General features: G+C 40.5%; 1 protein-coding gene across 4 annotated transcripts in view; it reads right to left on the bottom strand.

Annotated features, from left to right (window-relative positions):
- The window catches only part of PTBP2 (polypyrimidine tract binding protein 2), an 81,599-nt gene extending 63,824 nt beyond the window's left edge, over positions 1-17,775 (bottom strand). For 3 of the 4 annotated variants that reach the window (XM_062191799.1, XM_062191800.1, XM_062191801.1), the window contains exons 1-2: positions 17,629-17,774; positions 15,951-15,981 (exon numbers count right to left, since the gene is read on the bottom strand). In XM_062191799.1, the coding sequence (XP_062047783.1) occupies positions 15,951-15,981; positions 17,629-17,636 (39 nt within the window). In that variant the 5' untranslated portion in view covers positions 17,637-17,774. Of the gene's footprint in view, positions 1-15,950; positions 15,982-17,628 lie in introns of all 4 variants that reach the window. The other variant, XM_062191798.1, reaches the window with a different exon arrangement.
- Positions 17,776-18,332: the final 557 nt, after the last annotated feature.

The raw sequence follows: 18,332 nt of genomic DNA, 5'->3' as shown, positions 1-18,332 counted from the left end.
TGCTGACAAAAACTAGATTCTCAAAGAAGGTGGGCACGCTTCAATTCTTGGCCTCCTTAAGCACAGAAGTTCTACCAAGGAGACAATTAAGCAGAATGAGTACTAACTACACTTCAGACTGGAAAAGCACTAACTCATACAACCAATAAAAATACACAAAATGATACACTAAAAATTATCAATGAAATCAAATGCTGATTTTAAAAAAAAGGTGACAATATAGACAAACCTCCAGTCGTTGGGGGAGAAGAGGCAATACAGTTACACTTAAAAGCGCTAAAGTCTAGAGATTGGTAAAGTAAGATGAGAAAAACTTGGTCTAGTGAATAACCTTATGGAGCAGACTGATACCATTTTCTTATACCAGCAGAACTTTTGTTTAATAGAAAAAAAAACTTCTGGCCTAATTAGACCACAATGTTCTGCATTTAGTTGCAGTAGCTTATTCACCCTTTACCCTGAGATAACTGTAATACGGGAGGGGGGCATAGCAGATCTTAATTTAATTAACTCTCTGAGGGCAATAAAAATGTAACTGGATCCCTACCAAACAAATTTTTCTGGTAAAGACAAATGTAAAAAGCAAATCTTTAAAAAAATTTTAAAATATAAAAGAGTACTTTAAAAGTTTATAGAAAATGGAATTAAAAGTTAAGTTTATTTTGGTACAAAAAATTTGAGGTTCATATATATGAGTATCAAAATATGAACACTGGATATCTAAGGAGTTTTAAAATTAAGAAAACTAGACACAAAAGGAAATACTGATAAATTCTACAATAAAATGACCAAAATATCTGTAAGTAACAAACTGTATCATGGAGCCGGCATTGTAGCATAGCAAGCAAAGCCACTGCCAGCAACACCCACATCCCATGGGGTGCTGTTTGGTGTCCTAGCTGCTCCATCTCTAATCTAGTTCCCTGCTAATAGCCTGGGAAAAGCGGTGGAAGACGGCCTGAATGAATCTATTGGTTCATGGTTTCCACCTGGTCCAGGCCTGGCTGCTGTGGCTATCTGGGGAGTCAATCACCAGATGGAAAATCAGTCTTTCAAATAAACACATAAATCTTAAAAAAAAAAAAAAAAAAAAAAAAAACCACACACAATAGTTTTAAAACTTCAGAGTTGTGATTTAGGCCTGCTTTAAAGGCTTCCAACAATCATTATGGAAGATGTCCCAAGGAACAAGGGAAAATTAAAATGTGTAGGTAAGAATGGAATCATGTAAATCATTTTTAACTAGGATTCAATGGGAACTCATAGCCATATTAAAGATACATGAAAATTAATTATCTTCTATTCATGAAAAGGCATCACAGCCTCAGAGGATATATCAGCAACACAAATAGCCAAGAAAAGTCAGCAATTATAACACAATTTATATGATAACACAAAACCAGTTAAAACCTGTTAGATAGCAAATTCAAATTTTTATTAAGCAGAAGACACAAGTCAGTGTTTCCACAGAATTTCATAAAAGAGAAGCACCAATGGCCATAAATGTAAAAACCAAACATATATTTCATTAATAATCAGGGAAATACATGGAAAGACCAAAGACGACACTATACACAAGATAGGCAAATATTACAAAATTAAAGGCAAGCACTATTGAAGATTATTTGAAACAGCCAAGAACTTGCCTACACTATGGATGAGAAAATAAACTGGAAAATAACTTGGCAATATCTTGTAATGTTTCACATGCTCTACATTCCAGTAATATATACCCTTAAATATAAACTCTCAAACTCTTGCATAAATGCTTGAGAAATCAAAGAAAAAATGTTCACAGTAAAAACTTTAAATAACCCAGATATCCCAAGAAGAGAGTAAGTAGTCTTTTAGAGGGAAGTATTCCACAGCAGTATTACACAACTGTACACAAAAATATGGATAATTACTGAAGTTACTAAATTAAAGTAAAAGTCAGACACCATAAGTTCATCATTTTCAGAAAATTGAAACAACCTAAAGTAAATACAGATATTCACAGATATACAAGGACAATTGATTCCAAGAGCCCTGAAATATCAAAATGGGTGGGTGTGCAAATCCCTTATATAAATGTCATACTTGCATCTACACACATCCTCCCATACACTCTACATCATCTCTATAGAACTTACAATATCTCATACAATGTAACTGCTATGCAAATCACTGTTAAACTGTTTTAATAATAATAAAATCCAGACTGTAGATATTCAATATAAATGCCAATTCTTTTCTCCCCAAATACTTCTGAACCATATGTTCAGAACCCAGGAAGACTTTTTGTTTGTTTACACAACAAAACCACATGGGAAAGACTAAGAAAAAATTTATGGCAGCTAGGACAGGAACTGGCTCCCATATGGGATCCAGTATCATAGGCTGAGGCTTGGCCTACTATGCTACAGCATCTCCCCAACAAATACAAATTAATCAAACTGGCAAAACTCCAAACTTCTGAGACTATGCTCTGTTGGACAGGCTACGAAGAAACAAGAACCCATACTTTCTTGATGTAATAGCAAAACACAATGTCTACACTAAAAAGAACTTAGCAATATATAGTAAAATTACATTTGTAGTTATATATTGACCCATCAGTCTATTCTAAAGAAACCCCAACATTTTTTAATACTAGCAAGATTTTATTTGCACAAAGTTATTGATTATATAGAACAACTTTTAGAAGGTTGGGGAAAACCTCAAATATCTATCAGTCTACAAGAAACTCTGCAGCAGTACAAAGAAATGAGAAAATCTTCCATATACCTCCATGGGTGATCTCTAGGATATATTCATTTAACTGAAAAAGCCAAGACAAAACATTTTACATACCTTGCTACCTTTTATCTCTTTGGAAGGAATGAAATGGTAGGAAGAAATTCACACTTGCTTATATTGAATAAAAAGATAAACCAAAAACTAATGGGAAAATAGATATCTGTAATGGGAAAGAAAAACCAAAGTAGACCATACAAAGGTTAAGGATAGCTAGACTTCTCTTCTCTCACTGTGGCTACAGTTTCAACTTTGGGAAATTTAGTTAAAAGGGAAGAACTCCCTAAAAATGAAAACCAAAATAAACCAAACCCATCACCCTGGGGGTAGACCCACAAAAGATTATCTCACTTAACTTTTTACTTTATATTCTTTGTGAAATATACTGACAAAAATGACTGCAAAGAAATCATAAACTATACTCAAATCACAATATTAGGATAACAATGATAACTGCTGTTTTAAAAAATTAGTGTTCTTGTGTATGTGTAACAACATCAACATAAGCAAGTTAAGATTTTTTAGTACACTGAGACACAAATGTAAAATCAAAGAGGTAAAGGCCGGCGCCACGGCTCAATAGGCTAATTCTCTGCCTGCGGCGCCAGCACACCGGGTTCTAGTCCTGGTCGGGGTGCCGGATTCTGTCTGGGTTGCCCCTCTTCCAGGCCAGCTCTCTGCTATGGCCCGGGAGTGCAGTGGAAGATGGCCCAAGTCCTTGGGCCCTGCACCCACATGGGAGACCAGGAGAAGCACCTGGCTCCTGGCTTCGGATCAGCGCGGTGCGCTGGCCGCAGCGCACCGGCCGCGGCGCCCATTGGAGGGTGAACCAACGGCAAAGGAAGACCTTTCTCTCTGTCTCTCTCTCACACTGTCTACTCTGTCCAAAAAAAAAAAAAAAAAAAAAAAAATCAAAGAGGTAAAAACCATAATCTTAAATATGAACTGGAAATGACAAATGATCTCACAATCTAAGAGGGTAATTCAAACATTATGTGGAAAAATAGAATTAAATGATGTTTATTTGGGTTCAAAAAAATTTCTTATAACAGCTTTTCAAAAATCCTCCATATGCAAGGATTTTAAAATTTTTCCTTACCCAAACTTACCTATTTACCTTTCCATGAAATTTAGAAGTACATTAGTAATTCTATCACCAAAAAAAAAAAAAAATAATAATAATAATAAAGAAAAGCTACCTGTTCACTGAAAGGGCCTTGAAGCAATTAATAGCCTAACAGCAATTAGCACTTAGGGACTCACAGTACTGAGTTCTCAAAGGACCACTTCCCCACCTACAAGAACCAAGACTTTTAACAAAAGGGTTGATTAAAGGTCTGAAGCAAGAAATGATACTTCAAACAAGTATCAAAGCTACTGTTAAGAACCCAAGAGAAAACAATCTAAGCACTCTAAAAAGAATGAACACTGCTACAGACTAGAAAATAAATGTTTAAGCTATTGCTTTCAAAATGACACAAACAACAAAAATTACACATTGATTACAATGGAGGTTGCTGGGGTAGTATTCTTGAAACTCAAAATCTACTTTGCTTCATTCTACCATCCCCTCTATTTTGGTATATTTTGAAGCATATACAACAAGGCTTAAAAAGAAAAAAAAGAACTCCAAAAGTAAAAAAATTTATTGCCAAAGCTAACATTTTATCATCTTGAACCTTGAAGGCATTTTTAAGCATCATCAAGGAATTTGTGAACATAAAATGAACACACACACACACAAACAGCAAAATAAATCCAGTGTAAGACATAAAAGGAAAAACGATAACAGAAATTAGTGAACCATGGAACAGAAAGAAGTGAATACAAAAGTTGATTCTTTGAAAGGACAGTTCAGTTCAGTTCTCTAGTAAGACAAATGAACAGGAGAAACCGTATGTTCAGTATCAGCAATAAAAGAAGAGAATCCAAAAATGATATACAATTCTGAAAAATTCCAGGTTCTCAAGAAAGCAGTTTTCTAAGAAACTGCTGAGTAACTGAGTAACTGAGTAACTGAGTAACCAAAAACTTTGGAAAAAATCTGAACTTTTTGTCAAAGTATTGGTCTATTTGTGTTGCTAAACTGTTACTGCTTTTTAAATTCAGTTGTAAGTATACTTAAGATGGTTAAACAATATTTTTACTTTAAAAGCAATAACATCAAAGTTATTACAAGATAACTTTTTAAAAGTTTTTTAAATAGTTATTCTTTTTATAACTGAGGCCAATGGTAGACACCACAGTATCATGACCCATACGAATTCTATCATCAGTCCAGCATTCATTAGCAACCCACAGCAAAAACTACCATATCCACTTTCTACTTTTCTCGTCACATTATTGACACAAATTCCAGATATCCATATTATTTTATCTGTAAATACTTCTGACCCATTCTCCATTTTTTTCAAATAAAACAATATGGTTAGCACACCAAGAAAAATTACACTAATATCAAATGTAACTTTGTGTTAAAATTTCTAATATCTCCAAAAAACAATTTAAAAACATACAAAAAAGATGGCTATTTTTGTAGAGTTTTTAATGGAGAGAAGATCAGGATGAGACAAGATCAACACATTCAATAAGTTGATAATTCCTCTTAAATGTCTTTTAACCTATAAATTCTCTCTCCATCACTTTTTTAAAACTATATTTTATTTGTTGAAGAAAACTGGCTGTTTGGTTTCAGAGATGCTCAGTTTGTGTTACCAACTGCATTATTATGTTGTGATTTAAATGGTCTCTATATTTCCAGAACACTGCCATTTAGACTTGCAGATTTAATCCGATTTTCTATTCAGTTTTGGTAATAAGTGACATTTTGTGAAATTTTTTTTGGAAGACATGGTATCCAGCTTTTGTGTGTATATGTACTACTCTCAAGAATACTTATAATAATTTTCCTTCACCTTGTTTGTATTTGGCATGATTTCTGCTCAATATTCTTTTGGGTTGTTCTCTCTGTGCACAAGGAGGTTTCCCCCACCTGACAATAAACCTTTTCCCTTTAAAAAAAAAAATTCCTTTTGGAAAAACAGCCAAATTACTCATTACTCAATGACTATGGATGTGCACTAATCTACCAACACAAGTTCGGTTCTGTCAGTCCCTCAAATTGTATTGATCTCTACTCCCTCCACCATGCCTCAACTTATATCCAAAGCATAGATCACAGCCCACCACTTCAACGAAACTTACTGATTCTATGAAACAAAACTCTTCTCTCTTGCTGTACCCATACTGCACTTAAAACCTAAGGTACTTAACTCTCTCCAATTAGATGAGGTCCTGAAAGATATAATCTTTTGTATCTTCAGCAGAAATTAATCTTTTACAAAACAACTGGTATTTACCTTATCCACAATAAAGAGCTCAGAGATTACAAGCATACTGAAACCCTTGACACTTTCTCAAGACATCAAATGTTAGTTGAGTACATACTTAGTATTGTACATGCATTATTAATGATGGAGAAACAAAAAACAAGTAAGATCTCTGCTCTCAAGGAGCACATACTGTCTTAAACGTCATTCAATCAACTGCTTCTAATACAGTACTTTCATTTAGTAGACACATTCTGTTTGTAAACTGAAATTCTAATTAAAATACCCTAGCATTAAGAAAATCATTTTACGAAAAATTAAAATCTAAAAACCTTAATCCAAAGCTTGAATAATGTATCTATTACAAATAGTTATAGTCAACTATCACAAAAACAGTTATGCTTAGTATTATTTAACTGCAAATTAGCTAAGCAAGCCAATGATAATGGGTTCAATAGCCATATTAGAACTTAACCTGTGTATAAGCAATGCTTTCAGGATACTAGTAAAACACAATTTAGAAAAACTTACTTTAACAAATCAATCTTTTGTTAGTTGTTTACTTATATCATCTTGATGTAGTTAACCTACTAAAAACAAAAAACTTCTAAAAATTTTTGCCACACTTAAAATCTGCATCTAAAAAGTTAACAATGGAGCTGGCGCTGAGGCATAGCACATAAAGCCACCGCCTGCAGTGGCAACATCCCATGGGACACCAGTACAACACCCAGCTGCTCCCCTTCCAATCCAGCTACCTGCTAATGGCCTGGGACAGCAGTAAAGGATGGCTCAAATGCTTGGGCCCCTGCACCCATGTGGTGGGAGACCTAGAAGAAGCTCCTAGCTCCTGGCTTCAAATTAGTCCAGTGTTGGCCTTTGCAGCCACTTGGGAAGTGAACCAGTGGATGGAAGATCTCTTTCTCTGCCTCTACCTCTGCCTCGCCAAAACTCTGCCTTTCAAATAAATAAATCCTTAAAGAAATTCAACAAATCTCCATTAAGGACTCACAAATTTCCTTTCTTGCCTAGCAGTTTCACTAAGATAACCAAAAAGAAAGTCTAAAATCAATGAGAGATAACTACAGCAAATTTTTAAAAATAGAAAATCAGATTTCAACATATCCAAATGCTACAAAACTTGGATATTCTGTAACATTAACTGAGAACCTGGGTTACAGAAAACAGTTTTTAAGTAAAATCACATTTAATCTTTACAATTGAAAATCTGAAATTGAAAGATAAAGAAACTGAGGCTAATAACATTTAAATATGAAAGACAACAAAACCTGAAATTATGCTTAATAATTCAAAAATATCTATACACCTAACATTCGAAATATCTATATACCCAACATTGTTTGTGTATACATATCAAAAAGTAAAAAGCTCCAAGAAAAAGAACCTACAATGCACATGAAATCAATTTTCTTTTTATACAAAGAGTTGGCATATGGCATAGCAGGGTAAGCTGCTGTCTGCAAAGCTGGCATTCCACATGAATGTCGGTTCAAGCCCTTGCTGCTCCATTTCTGATCCAGCTCCCTGCTAATGTGCCTTCCCGAAGCAGAAGATGGCCCAAGTACTTGGCCTCTGCCACCCACCTGGGAGGCCTGGCTGGAGTTCCAGGCAGCAGGCTTGGGCCTGGCCCTGGCCCAGCCCCAGCTGTTGCAGCCATTTGGGGAAGAGAATGACAAGTAGAGGATCTCTTTCTCACTCTAAGTCTGCCTTTCAAATTAAAAAAACAAATAAAAGCAAACAACAACAACAACAACAAAAAAAACACTTTAAAAAAGCCAGAGCAAATAAAGAACCATTAGAATAGGTCAAATACACAAAAGGTTAGTCCACAGGAAAAACACCGAATTAAAAATCTCATTAATTTCTTTTTTTTAAACTTTTATTTAATAAATATAAATTTCCAAAGTATATATAGCTTTTGGAATACAGTGGCTTCCCCCCGACCCTATAACTTCCCTCCCACCCGCAACCCTCCCATCTCCTGCTCCCTCTCCCATCCCATTCACATCAAGATTCTTTTTCAATTATCTTTATATACAGAAGATCAATTTAGTATATATTAAGTAAAGAAAAATCTCATTAATTTCAAAATGTAAATTGCAAAATACTTTTATTAAGTCTAAAACCAGCTGATGTTCTAAATTTTGATGAGCTCTAGAATTGAGAAGGGTGTAGAAACACATGTGTTCCCATGTGCAATTACGGAAAACAAATGAGTAATTTGGCATTGTGGTTTTTAAAAACTTTTTAATCATAAATTTCATCTGACACAGCATTTTTACTTTAATTATTCCCATACCTCTTAACTGTAAACTAGAATCAAAATTTGTCAATATTAGGAATTAAATTGTATTATGTCCAGGCGCCGGTGCTGTGGCGTAACGGGTAAAACCTCCACCTGCAGTGCCGGCATCCCATATGGGCATCGGCTTACAACCAGGCTGCTCCACTTCTGATACAGCTCTCTGCTATGGCCTGGGAAAGCAATACAAGATGGCCCAAGTCCTTGGGCCTCCTGCACCCTCATGGGAGACCTGGAATTAGCTCCTGGCTCCAGGCTTCAGATCAGCATAGCTCCAGCCGTTGTGGCCAATTGGGGGGGAGTGGACGTACCAGTGGATGAAAGACCTCTCTCTCTCTGTGCCTCTCCTTCTCTCTGTAACTCTTTCAAATAAATAAAATCTTAAAAAAAAAAAAATGTATTATGTCCAATAACTACACTGCCATGAATCCACAAGAGTATCCTCTACTGTCATTAACAAAGACTGATATAGATCACTACTGAGACTGTATTGTTATAGGGAAAAAAAAAAAACCTGACAGGATTTCCACATCCAGCCAAGATGGAGTACTTTCAACCAAAGATGGACTACTATCAACTAGGTATGCCCTGCTGAAATAACTCAAAAATCATACAAATTTGTAAACAATAGGTTTTCAAAGCACTGCTCATCAGGCAATGATAGACAATGATCCCAAAGAGTCAGAAAAGAAATGAGATCAGTCCATGTTTGTCTCCGTTTACTACGCTGTGAGACCAGGCCACAGCACATCTTAGATGTAGAGCCTCAAAGACTACTTGAACTGAGAAGTCTGCATGGTAAAGGACTAGAAAAGAGAGCTGTACAGAGAGAAATCCAGAAATCTGCAAAAAAAGGCTCCAGGTCTTATTAAATGTATGTGAACAACTATATTACAGGTAATGTAAAAAATATTGTACCATTATTCAAATCTTTTAAAATTTACTATCCAAAGTAACGTATAGAATCATATTAGTTAATCAAGTACATGTAACAATAGCAGGCCAAGAGGGCAAATATAAAGCATGCAATTATGTTCACACAGTGTATGTGAAGCTGGTATAAATATCCCTTGACACTTTGGTAAATTATAAATGCATGCTTTACAACCTAAAGTAGCCACTAAAACAAGAGTTATAGCTGATCTACCAGTAACAGATAAAACAGAACCAAAAAAAAAAAAAAAAAATCCAAACAGAAAAGAAGGGAAACAAAGAACAAAAAGGACAAAATAGTTAAGTGGTTGTATTAAAATTATTCTAATATTTTTTTAAAGATTTATTTGAAAAGCAGAGCTACAAGGCAGAGGGAGAGAGAGAAAGTTTTCCATCAGCTGGTTCACTCACCAAATGGCCACAACAGCCGGAGCTGTGCCGATCTGAAGCCAGAGCTTCTTCCATGTCTCCCATGAAGGTGCAGGGGCCTAACTACTTGGGCCATCCTCTACTGCTTTCCCAGGCCATAGCAGAGAGCTGGATAGGAAGTGGAGCAGCTGAGACCAGAACCAGCGCCTATATGGGATGCCGGCACTGCCAGTGTGGCTTTACCCACCAAACCACAGTGCCATCCCAAAACCATTCTAATATTAACATTAGATAGATGTAAATGGTTTTAATAACCAAGAGGTTGTAAGAATACATAAAAAGCAAGCCCCCTTGGGTGAAGCATTTAGCCTAGAGGTGGAGAAGCCATTACCAAAGTGCTTGGGTTTTAGTCCAGGTTCTGCTCCTGACTCCAGCTTCCTGATACTGTTGACCCTGGGAGGCACCAGTTAATGTCTCCAAGAATTCAGTTCCTGCCACCCATGTGGAAGACCAGGACCGAGTTCCTGCCACCTCCCTAGCCTCAGCCATCATGGGTAGCTGGCAAATGAACCAGCGGATAGATGGGAGTTCTATGTCTTTCTCTGCCTCTCACATTAATTATTTAATATAAAAAAGGCAAGTTGTTCAGGTGGTAGGCATTTAGCTTAGCAATTAAGACACCTATGTCCCACATTTAAATACCTAGGTTCAATTCCTGGCTCTGGCTCCTAACTCCAGGTTCCTGCCAACACAGACCCTGGAAGGCAGCAGTGATGGTTCCAGTACTTGGGTTCCTGCTACCCATCTAAGTAATATCTGTGTTATGTCCTAGCTCCAGCCTCAGCCCTGGTCCAGCTTTGGCTATTGTAGGCATCTGGGGAGTGAACCTTCAGACAGGAGATGTTCTCCAGCACAAGCAAGCTCTATCACTCTCCTCTCTCTGCCTCTCAAGTTTCTTTAAAAAGGATGCCCCATCTTCATGCTACTTATAAAAAACACATTAAATTGGCTGGCGCCGTGGCTTAACAGGCTAATCCTCCGCCTTGCGGTGCCGGCACAACGGGTTCTAGTCCCAGTTGGGGCGCTGGATTCTATCCCAGTTGCCCCTCTTCCAGGCCAGCTCTCTGCTATGGCCCGGGAAGGCAGTGGAGGATGGCCCAAGTGCTTGGGCCCTACACCCACATGGGAGACCAGGAGAAGCACCTGGCTCCTGGCTTCGGATCAGCGCGATGCGCCGGCCACAGTGGCCATTGGAGGGTGAACCAACGGCAAAAAGGAAGACCTTTCTCTGTCTCTCTCTCACTATCCACTCTGCCTGTCTAAATAAATAAATAAAATTAAAAAAAAAAAAACACATTGAATCTAATGATAGAAAGAGCTCAAAACTAATGGGCACTGGGTTCTAGTCTGGTTGCTCCTCTTCCAGTCCAACTCTCTGCTGTGGCCTGGGAAGGCAGTGGAGGATGGCCCAAGTCCTTGGGCCCTGCACCCCATGGGAGACCAGGAGAAGCACCTGGCTCCTGGCTTCAGATCAGCACGGTGCGCTGACCGTGGCAGCCACTTGAGGGGTGAACCAACAGTAGGAAGACCTTTCTCTCTCTCTCTCTCTCTAACTCTGCCTGTCAAAAAAAAAAAAAAAAAAAAAAAATGTCCTGGAAAAAGCAGAGACTGCCCAAGTGTTTGGGTCCCTGCCACCCATGTGGGAGACCCAGAAGCAGATCCTGTCTCCTGGCTTTGGCTGGCTCAGCCCTGGCCATCGCAGCCAACTAGGGAATAATCCAACATTTGGAAGATCTCTGTCTCCAACTTTGAAATGAATAAATCAATCGTAAAAAGCAAATAAAAGCCAGCGCCACGGCTCACTAGGCTAATCCTCCACCTGCAGCGCTGGCACCCCAGGTTCTAGTCCCTGTCGGAGCACCGGATTCTGTCCCGGTTGCTCCTCTTCCAGTCCAGCTCTCTGCTGTGGCCCGGGAAGGCAGTGGAGGATGGCCCAAGTGTTTGGGCCCTGCATCTGTATGGGAGACCAGGAGGAAGCGCCTGGCTCCTGGCTTCGGATCGGTGAAGCGCGCCAGCTGTAGCGGCCATTTGGAGGGTGAACCAAGGGAAGGAAGACCTTTCTCCTTTCTGTCTCTAACTCTGCCTGTCATAAATAAATAAATAAATAAATAAATAAAGGATAAACTGTGTTCCTATGTAGAAAGATTTAGCAATATTAAGACATCAGTTTTCCTCAAATTGCTCTACAGATCCAAGTCAAAACCAATAAAATCCCAGAATAATTTTTTTAAGTGACTTATGAAAATGCAAAGGACCCAGAAGAGCCCAAACAACTTTGAAAGCAAATTTGGAGCCGGCGCCGTAGCTTAACGGGCTAATCCTCCACCTTGCAGCGCCGGCACACAGGGTTCTAGTCCCGGTCGGGGAGCCGGATTCTATCCCGGTTGCCCCTCTTCCAGGCCAGCTCTCTGCTATGGCCCGGGAAGGCAGTGGAGGATGGCCCAAGTGCTTGGGCCCTGCACCCGCATGGGAGACCAGGAGAAGCACCTGGCTCCTGGCTTCGAATTAGCGAGATGCGCCAGCCGCGGCGGCCACTGGAGGGTGAACCAATGGCAAAAAGGAAGACCTTTCTCTCTGTCTCTCTCTCTCACTATCCACTCTGCCTGTCAAAAAAAAAAAAATTAAAAAAAAAAATTAAAAAAAAAAAAAAGCAAATTTGGAAGACCAGGACTATCTGATTTCAAGATTCAATATAAAGCTACAGGTATTAAGAGAGTACATTTCTGGCATCTAGATAAATCTGAATGTGTCAAAAGAGCAGAATTCAGAAATACAAACACATATACATACTTGATTTTGGCAAAGCTGCAAAGCCAATTCAATGGAGAAAATTGTCTTTTTCACTGTCCTAACCCATATTTTCCTCTATTCCAGGTGCAGACATTTGGTCTAAAGGTTAAGATACTCCTTAGATTGCCTGCATCCTGTGTCAGAGCACCTGGGTTCAAGTCCTGGCTCCAGTTTCCTGCTAATGCAGACCCTGGGAGGTAGCACTAGTGGCTCAAGTGACAGGGTTCCTGTCAACCATGTCAGAGACCTGGAGACCCAGGCTCCCAATTTTGGCCTGGTCCAGCCTCAGCCAACTGCAGGCATTTGGGGAATGAACCAGCAGGTAAGCGCTCCTGCTGTCTCTCCCTCTAAAATAAAAATAAAAATTTTAAAATTAACTCAAACTGGAACACAAACAAACCAAAATAATTCTATCAGAAAATAAACAAAATAGTCTTTATGACTTTATGTTAAAAATGTCTTAGATATGACACTTAAATTCATGATTCATTAAAAAAAATAGTGGTAAGTGGGAGTTTATCATAATAGTTGCTGCTCTTCAAAAAATACAGTTGAGAATGATGAGACAAGTGGCAGAAAATACTTGCACATCATAAGTATGGGTAGGGGCCTGCATCCAGAATAAAAATCTCTCTAAATTCAGTAAAAGAATAAACAACCTAGTAAAACAAAGTGGGCAAAAGATTTAAACAGATATTTCACCAAAGATAACTACGAGTTGTCAAAAAGCACATGAACAGATGTTCAACATCATAGATATCAGAGAAATACAAATTAAAACCACAATGAGATATCACTTCATATTGATTAGACTAATCAAAAGTACACTGGAAAGGATGTGGAGGAACTAGAATTCTCATTCTCTACTGTTGGCAAAATAAAATGGTACCACCACTTAGGAAAACAGCTAGCAGTTTGTTAAAAACTTCAATATATGTTTACCATATAATCCAGCCATTCCAACCATACACCTCAAGAAAAAGAAATCACAATGTGGAAACAACACAAGCATCTATGAAGGTGACTAGATAGCACATTACTTTATATTCAACAATAAGGAATAGACTACTGAAATAATATAGGTGAATCTCAAAATAATTATATTGAGTGAATAGAAGGGTACATATGGTATTATTCTATTTATTTAAAATTCTAAAACACTGCAACTAATCTATATTAACAGAAAGTGGTTGTTTGGGAGAAGAGCAGATTAAAAAGAGGCATGATAGTATTTTTGAGTGATTTTTTTTTTTTTTTTTTTTGACAGGCAGAGTGGACAGTGAGAGAGAGAGAGAGACAGAGAGAAAGGTCTTCCTTTTTGCCATTGGTTCACCCTCCAATGGCCGCTGCGGCCGGCACATCGTGCTGATCCGAAGCCAGGAGCCAGGTGCTTCTCCTGGTCTCCCATGCGGGTGCAGGGCCCAAGGACTTGGGCCATCCTCCACTGCCTTCCCGGGCCATAGCAGAGAGCTGGCCTGGAAGAGGGGCAACCGGGATAGAATCCGGCTCCCCGACCGGGACTAGAACCCGGTGTGCAGGCGCTGCAAGGTGGAGAATTAGCCTGTTAAGCCAAGGCGCTGGCCTGATTGATACTTATCTTAATTGTGGTGATAGCTTCACAAGCAGATACATTAACTTCAAAGCATTGTATACTTGAAATATATAGTTTACATCAAATTGTATCTCACTAAAGCTATTTTTTTTTTTTAAAAAAAAAAAGGCAAGAGGTGGACCAGAACAGATTTAATTCACTTGTGTATTTTAAAGGTACTTACACACTTGTTAATACGTACATTAATATTCTCAGGAAAAAAATCTTAATACCATTGATCCACACTTAAGAAATAGAACCATGAATCTGGGAACAGTATTTTCACTTTGAATTTTTAGTTAAACACATATGTCTAAGTATTACTTTCTTTTACAAATATATACATTAATTTTGAAGACAGTTGAGTTACTTGGACATAGATGACACCAAAGCAAAAATTCCTATTACTCTACAAAATTATGTAAAACTAACTTTACTCAAACTTTCAGAGCAAACAATGGCCTTTTAAGTGATTATTATTTACCCCTCAATTACTAACACAGAAAACTGGTATAACCAATACATCACTTCTGGACATCATTTCTTCACTTTCTTTCTGGCCTCCTCATTCCGGATTTCCTTCTTTTCTCATCCACAAGTGGAGAACTCAAACTTGCATCATTTGTTCCTTTACCAAAGAGTCTTGTATGATTTATGCTTTTACAAAATTCACATGAGAAATCTGTTTGGATGGTAACTATATCTACATTTTGTGCTCTGGAGCTATTCTTTACTTTAAATCCTATAACTATCTCAACTTGGAAAACACCATTGTCAAATAGGTCTAAATAAGTCCTTCCCAAAATACTCATTATTTCTCCCACAATCTACAAAATATGAACTCAACACACAAACCTAAACATTAAGAGCACAATCCAGAGGACAGAAAATAAGCAAGAAGACACAGAACTACATCTGAAAGTATTCTAAAAAATTATACCATTACTGACCCAATTTAAGAATTCAAAAAACATTCAGAATAGTAAGCATCACTGGACTAAGCACAGTCTTCTTTCTCAAGATTATTCACCTTTGGGAAGAGGGAAAGGAAAATTCACTGTGTCAGGGGAAATTTAAAAGCAAAGGATCATACCCTAAGAGGGCAGATAAGCTTGCAAACAAAAAATGATATGTCATGATGTTAAAAGGTACAGGTATTCAAAGAAACAAAAGACTTAAGCACTAGAACCAAAGTTTAAAGCTTGAGTGGTTTTCCTAGTCAGAAAGTGAGCAAAGAAGATTCTCAGCTATCTCTACCATGAGGTCTTATCTTCCTTGAACAGAAAGGTAATAAAGCTCTTCTGACTCAAATTCGAAGTTAAATGTCCAGTTTTCTTTTAGGCATGAGGACAACTCTTTTCTAATGTGACCTATAATTGACAAAATATTTTTATAACAAAGGACAGTGCTTAAAATCAGAATTATATAGTTTAGGTCAAATCACTTATGCATTTCAAACCACTGTCACCCCTCGTAAATTTGCAGTGTTTCATATTCACAGGAAGTCTTAACAAAAAAATTGCTTTTAATGTCACAAACACCATTCACATTTACTTGAAAATGTTATTCCTATAGATTGCCAGTTCTAGAAAAACTTGTTTTTTTAGATCATCAACTTTATGGTTATATATCTAATCTAGTTTTACAAACTAAACAAACATTTTACACTTGGGTTTTGTTAGCCATATTACAGTCTTCAAAGAGACCTTAAACTTCCTGTTAACTATGCTATCAAACAACCCCAGCTCTCATATTAGTTTGAAGCATAATCTTTTCCTACCTTCACACCAACTGCAACTTCAGTGACAATTCTGCAAGGAAAAAAATAAATAGTTTCAAACTCTTGTTCTACTAATCACTGTTTTGACTCTAGAACTTTTTAGGGTACTTTATCATTCATAAATCTTACAGACACAAGAGAGATGGATAACAAATACAGAGATGGTCAAGGCCGACAAATACACACTATTTTTTTTGAAAAGCTGTTAATACCAAAAAGAACAAAACCCGAAACACTCTAAGTGTCATCCCTGCAATGTTACTAGCCTTAAAAGAATGATTTAACACAAACTCTCCGGTAATCTTGATAAAATCTAAGAACAGGGAAGCATGAGTTTCAGTGCAAGTTACTTCTGCCATCCATTTCTGTGTTCATCTTCTATGGCAATATTGAGCTTCCTTGGATCTAAGTTTCATCTGGGAAATGATCTCTAAGTAACTTCTGATATAAGTGCGATGAGTCTATCAACTTTTACTACCATCTCCATTGACTATCTTTGAAAACCACCTAACTCTAGTTGCTTAAACTGATCTTACTAAACATGCTTGTCAGGTGAAGCTGTTTCTGCATCCCCGGACCGGCTGGCCACTGTAGTGCGCTGGGCCCAGAGTGAGCCCCCCACCCCCACGGTTCTAACAATGAGTGCAATGCTGAGTCCTCGCGATGCGGACTGTTAGGGGCACAGGCGCTGGTCCCGCTCCCTTCCCCGCGCCCTGGCCTCACCGCGCTCAGCATTCCCTCCTCACGCTGAGGCTCTTAACAAGGGGCAGCACTTTCTGGCTTTCGCCGAGCGCTTTTTGTTTCCCCCAGAAACTGGTCCAAATCGCTAAAGAGATGGCCCTGGGTTTGACTGTGTGCTCTCGCTGCCTGCCATGGCTGTGGGCTTCTGCCCATGTGACTGACGTCGACCTCCAACACTTTGTTTGTTTTTTTTTTTTCCCCAGACGATTTAATTTGTGGGCTCTTTACGCCAAGGGCTTCTGAAACGTTCTTAGGCCGCACACAAAAGCAATTCTTTCGGCCTCCCGCCCCCACTCCCAGACCCAAATGAAAACAAAGGACTCTGACATCTGCCCTCCCCCTTCCTCCCGCCGCCGCCGCCCTCCCCCTTCCTCCGCGGCTCCCGCTCGGCTTTCCCCGGAGCTCCCGCCAGCGGCATCTCTCCCGGCCAGGGCGGGCCGGGCGAGGCCGCGGCGGCTGAGGATGGCCGGGGCTGCAGCCGGGGCGCCCCTCTCCTCTGCCCAGCGGGCCCCCCCTACACACAGGCCAGCGCCTGCCCGCCCTGGCGCCGCCAGCCCAGGGTTCGGGTCCCCAAGAACGCATCGAAATGGCTCCGAGGTGGGGGGGGGGGGGCAGGGACGAGCAAGACGTTCTGGGGTTCCCTCCCCACCCCCCACCCCCGCCGCCCGGCCGGTGCCGGCTGCGCCCGCCGGGGTCGTCCCCCCGCCACCTCCCCGAAGCCTCCCCAGCCTCCGAGCCCTCCTTTCTTCTCCGTTTTTCCCACCACAGCCTGCCTGGGGAAGCAAAGGGAGGGGTGTGTGCGATGGGGCGGGGGTTGGGTAACGGCAGCCCAGCCCTGGGAGGGGCCGCCGGAGGGTTTCTGCCCGACCCCGGACCGAGCCGAACGACGGCCCAACTCTTCTCTCACACACATCTCCTCGCCGGCCCGGCTACGTACCCGTCCATTGCCGAACCGGACAAAGCTTCGCTCACAAGAACCGAGCCACGCAGCCAGCGAGCCACACAAGCGGCGAGAAAATGGCGGCCGAGGCCCGACGGAAATTGCCGAAGGTGCCGGAGCGCACGGGGCAGCGCGCGGCAGCGGCGGCGGCGGAAAGAGCCGAGCGCGCCGGCGCCCGGCAGCGGGAGGCGAGCGGCGGGGCGCGGGGACGAGGGGGAGTGGGCGCCGGCGCCGTGGCCTCCTCCGCGCCTTCGCACGCCTGGCTCCCTCCGCCTGCCGCCCTCTGGGAGCTGGGCCGCCGCAGCTGCTGAGCGTGACGCCCCGGGATTTCCGCCTGGCTGTGTGGGAGGGACTCTTCCCAATATTCCCCACCATCTGTCCTGGGGTGGGTCCGGGCTGCAGGCCTGCCCCCATGCAGCCTCCACTTTGCCCTCCAATCCTAGTCCCAGTTTGGCTATCCTTGGCTTCTGCGGGCCCGGGAGGAGGTAGTGTACAGCTTCCCTCCCAGGCAGACCTTCTCCAACCTTTAAAACAAAAATCTTTACCCCGTGGAACAAGACTAGCGGGTAGTAAAAACACCACTTTCTGAAGCAAAAACTCATCTGAAACAGGCGCTTGCTTCCAAGCCTGTAGTACCATGCCAGGTGTAGGAAAAGGTGCGCTTCATTTGTGGTGTTGATTAGCTCGCACCTGCAGGAAAT

Source organism: Lepus europaeus, chromosome 5, assembly GCF_033115175.1.
Source record: "Lepus europaeus isolate LE1 chromosome 5, mLepTim1.pri, whole genome shotgun sequence".
Classification (NCBI taxonomy): Eukaryota; Metazoa; Chordata; class Mammalia; order Lagomorpha; family Leporidae; genus Lepus; species Lepus europaeus.
The sequence above is the reverse complement of the archived record's forward strand: the minus strand, read 5'-3'. Positions and strand labels throughout refer to the sequence as shown.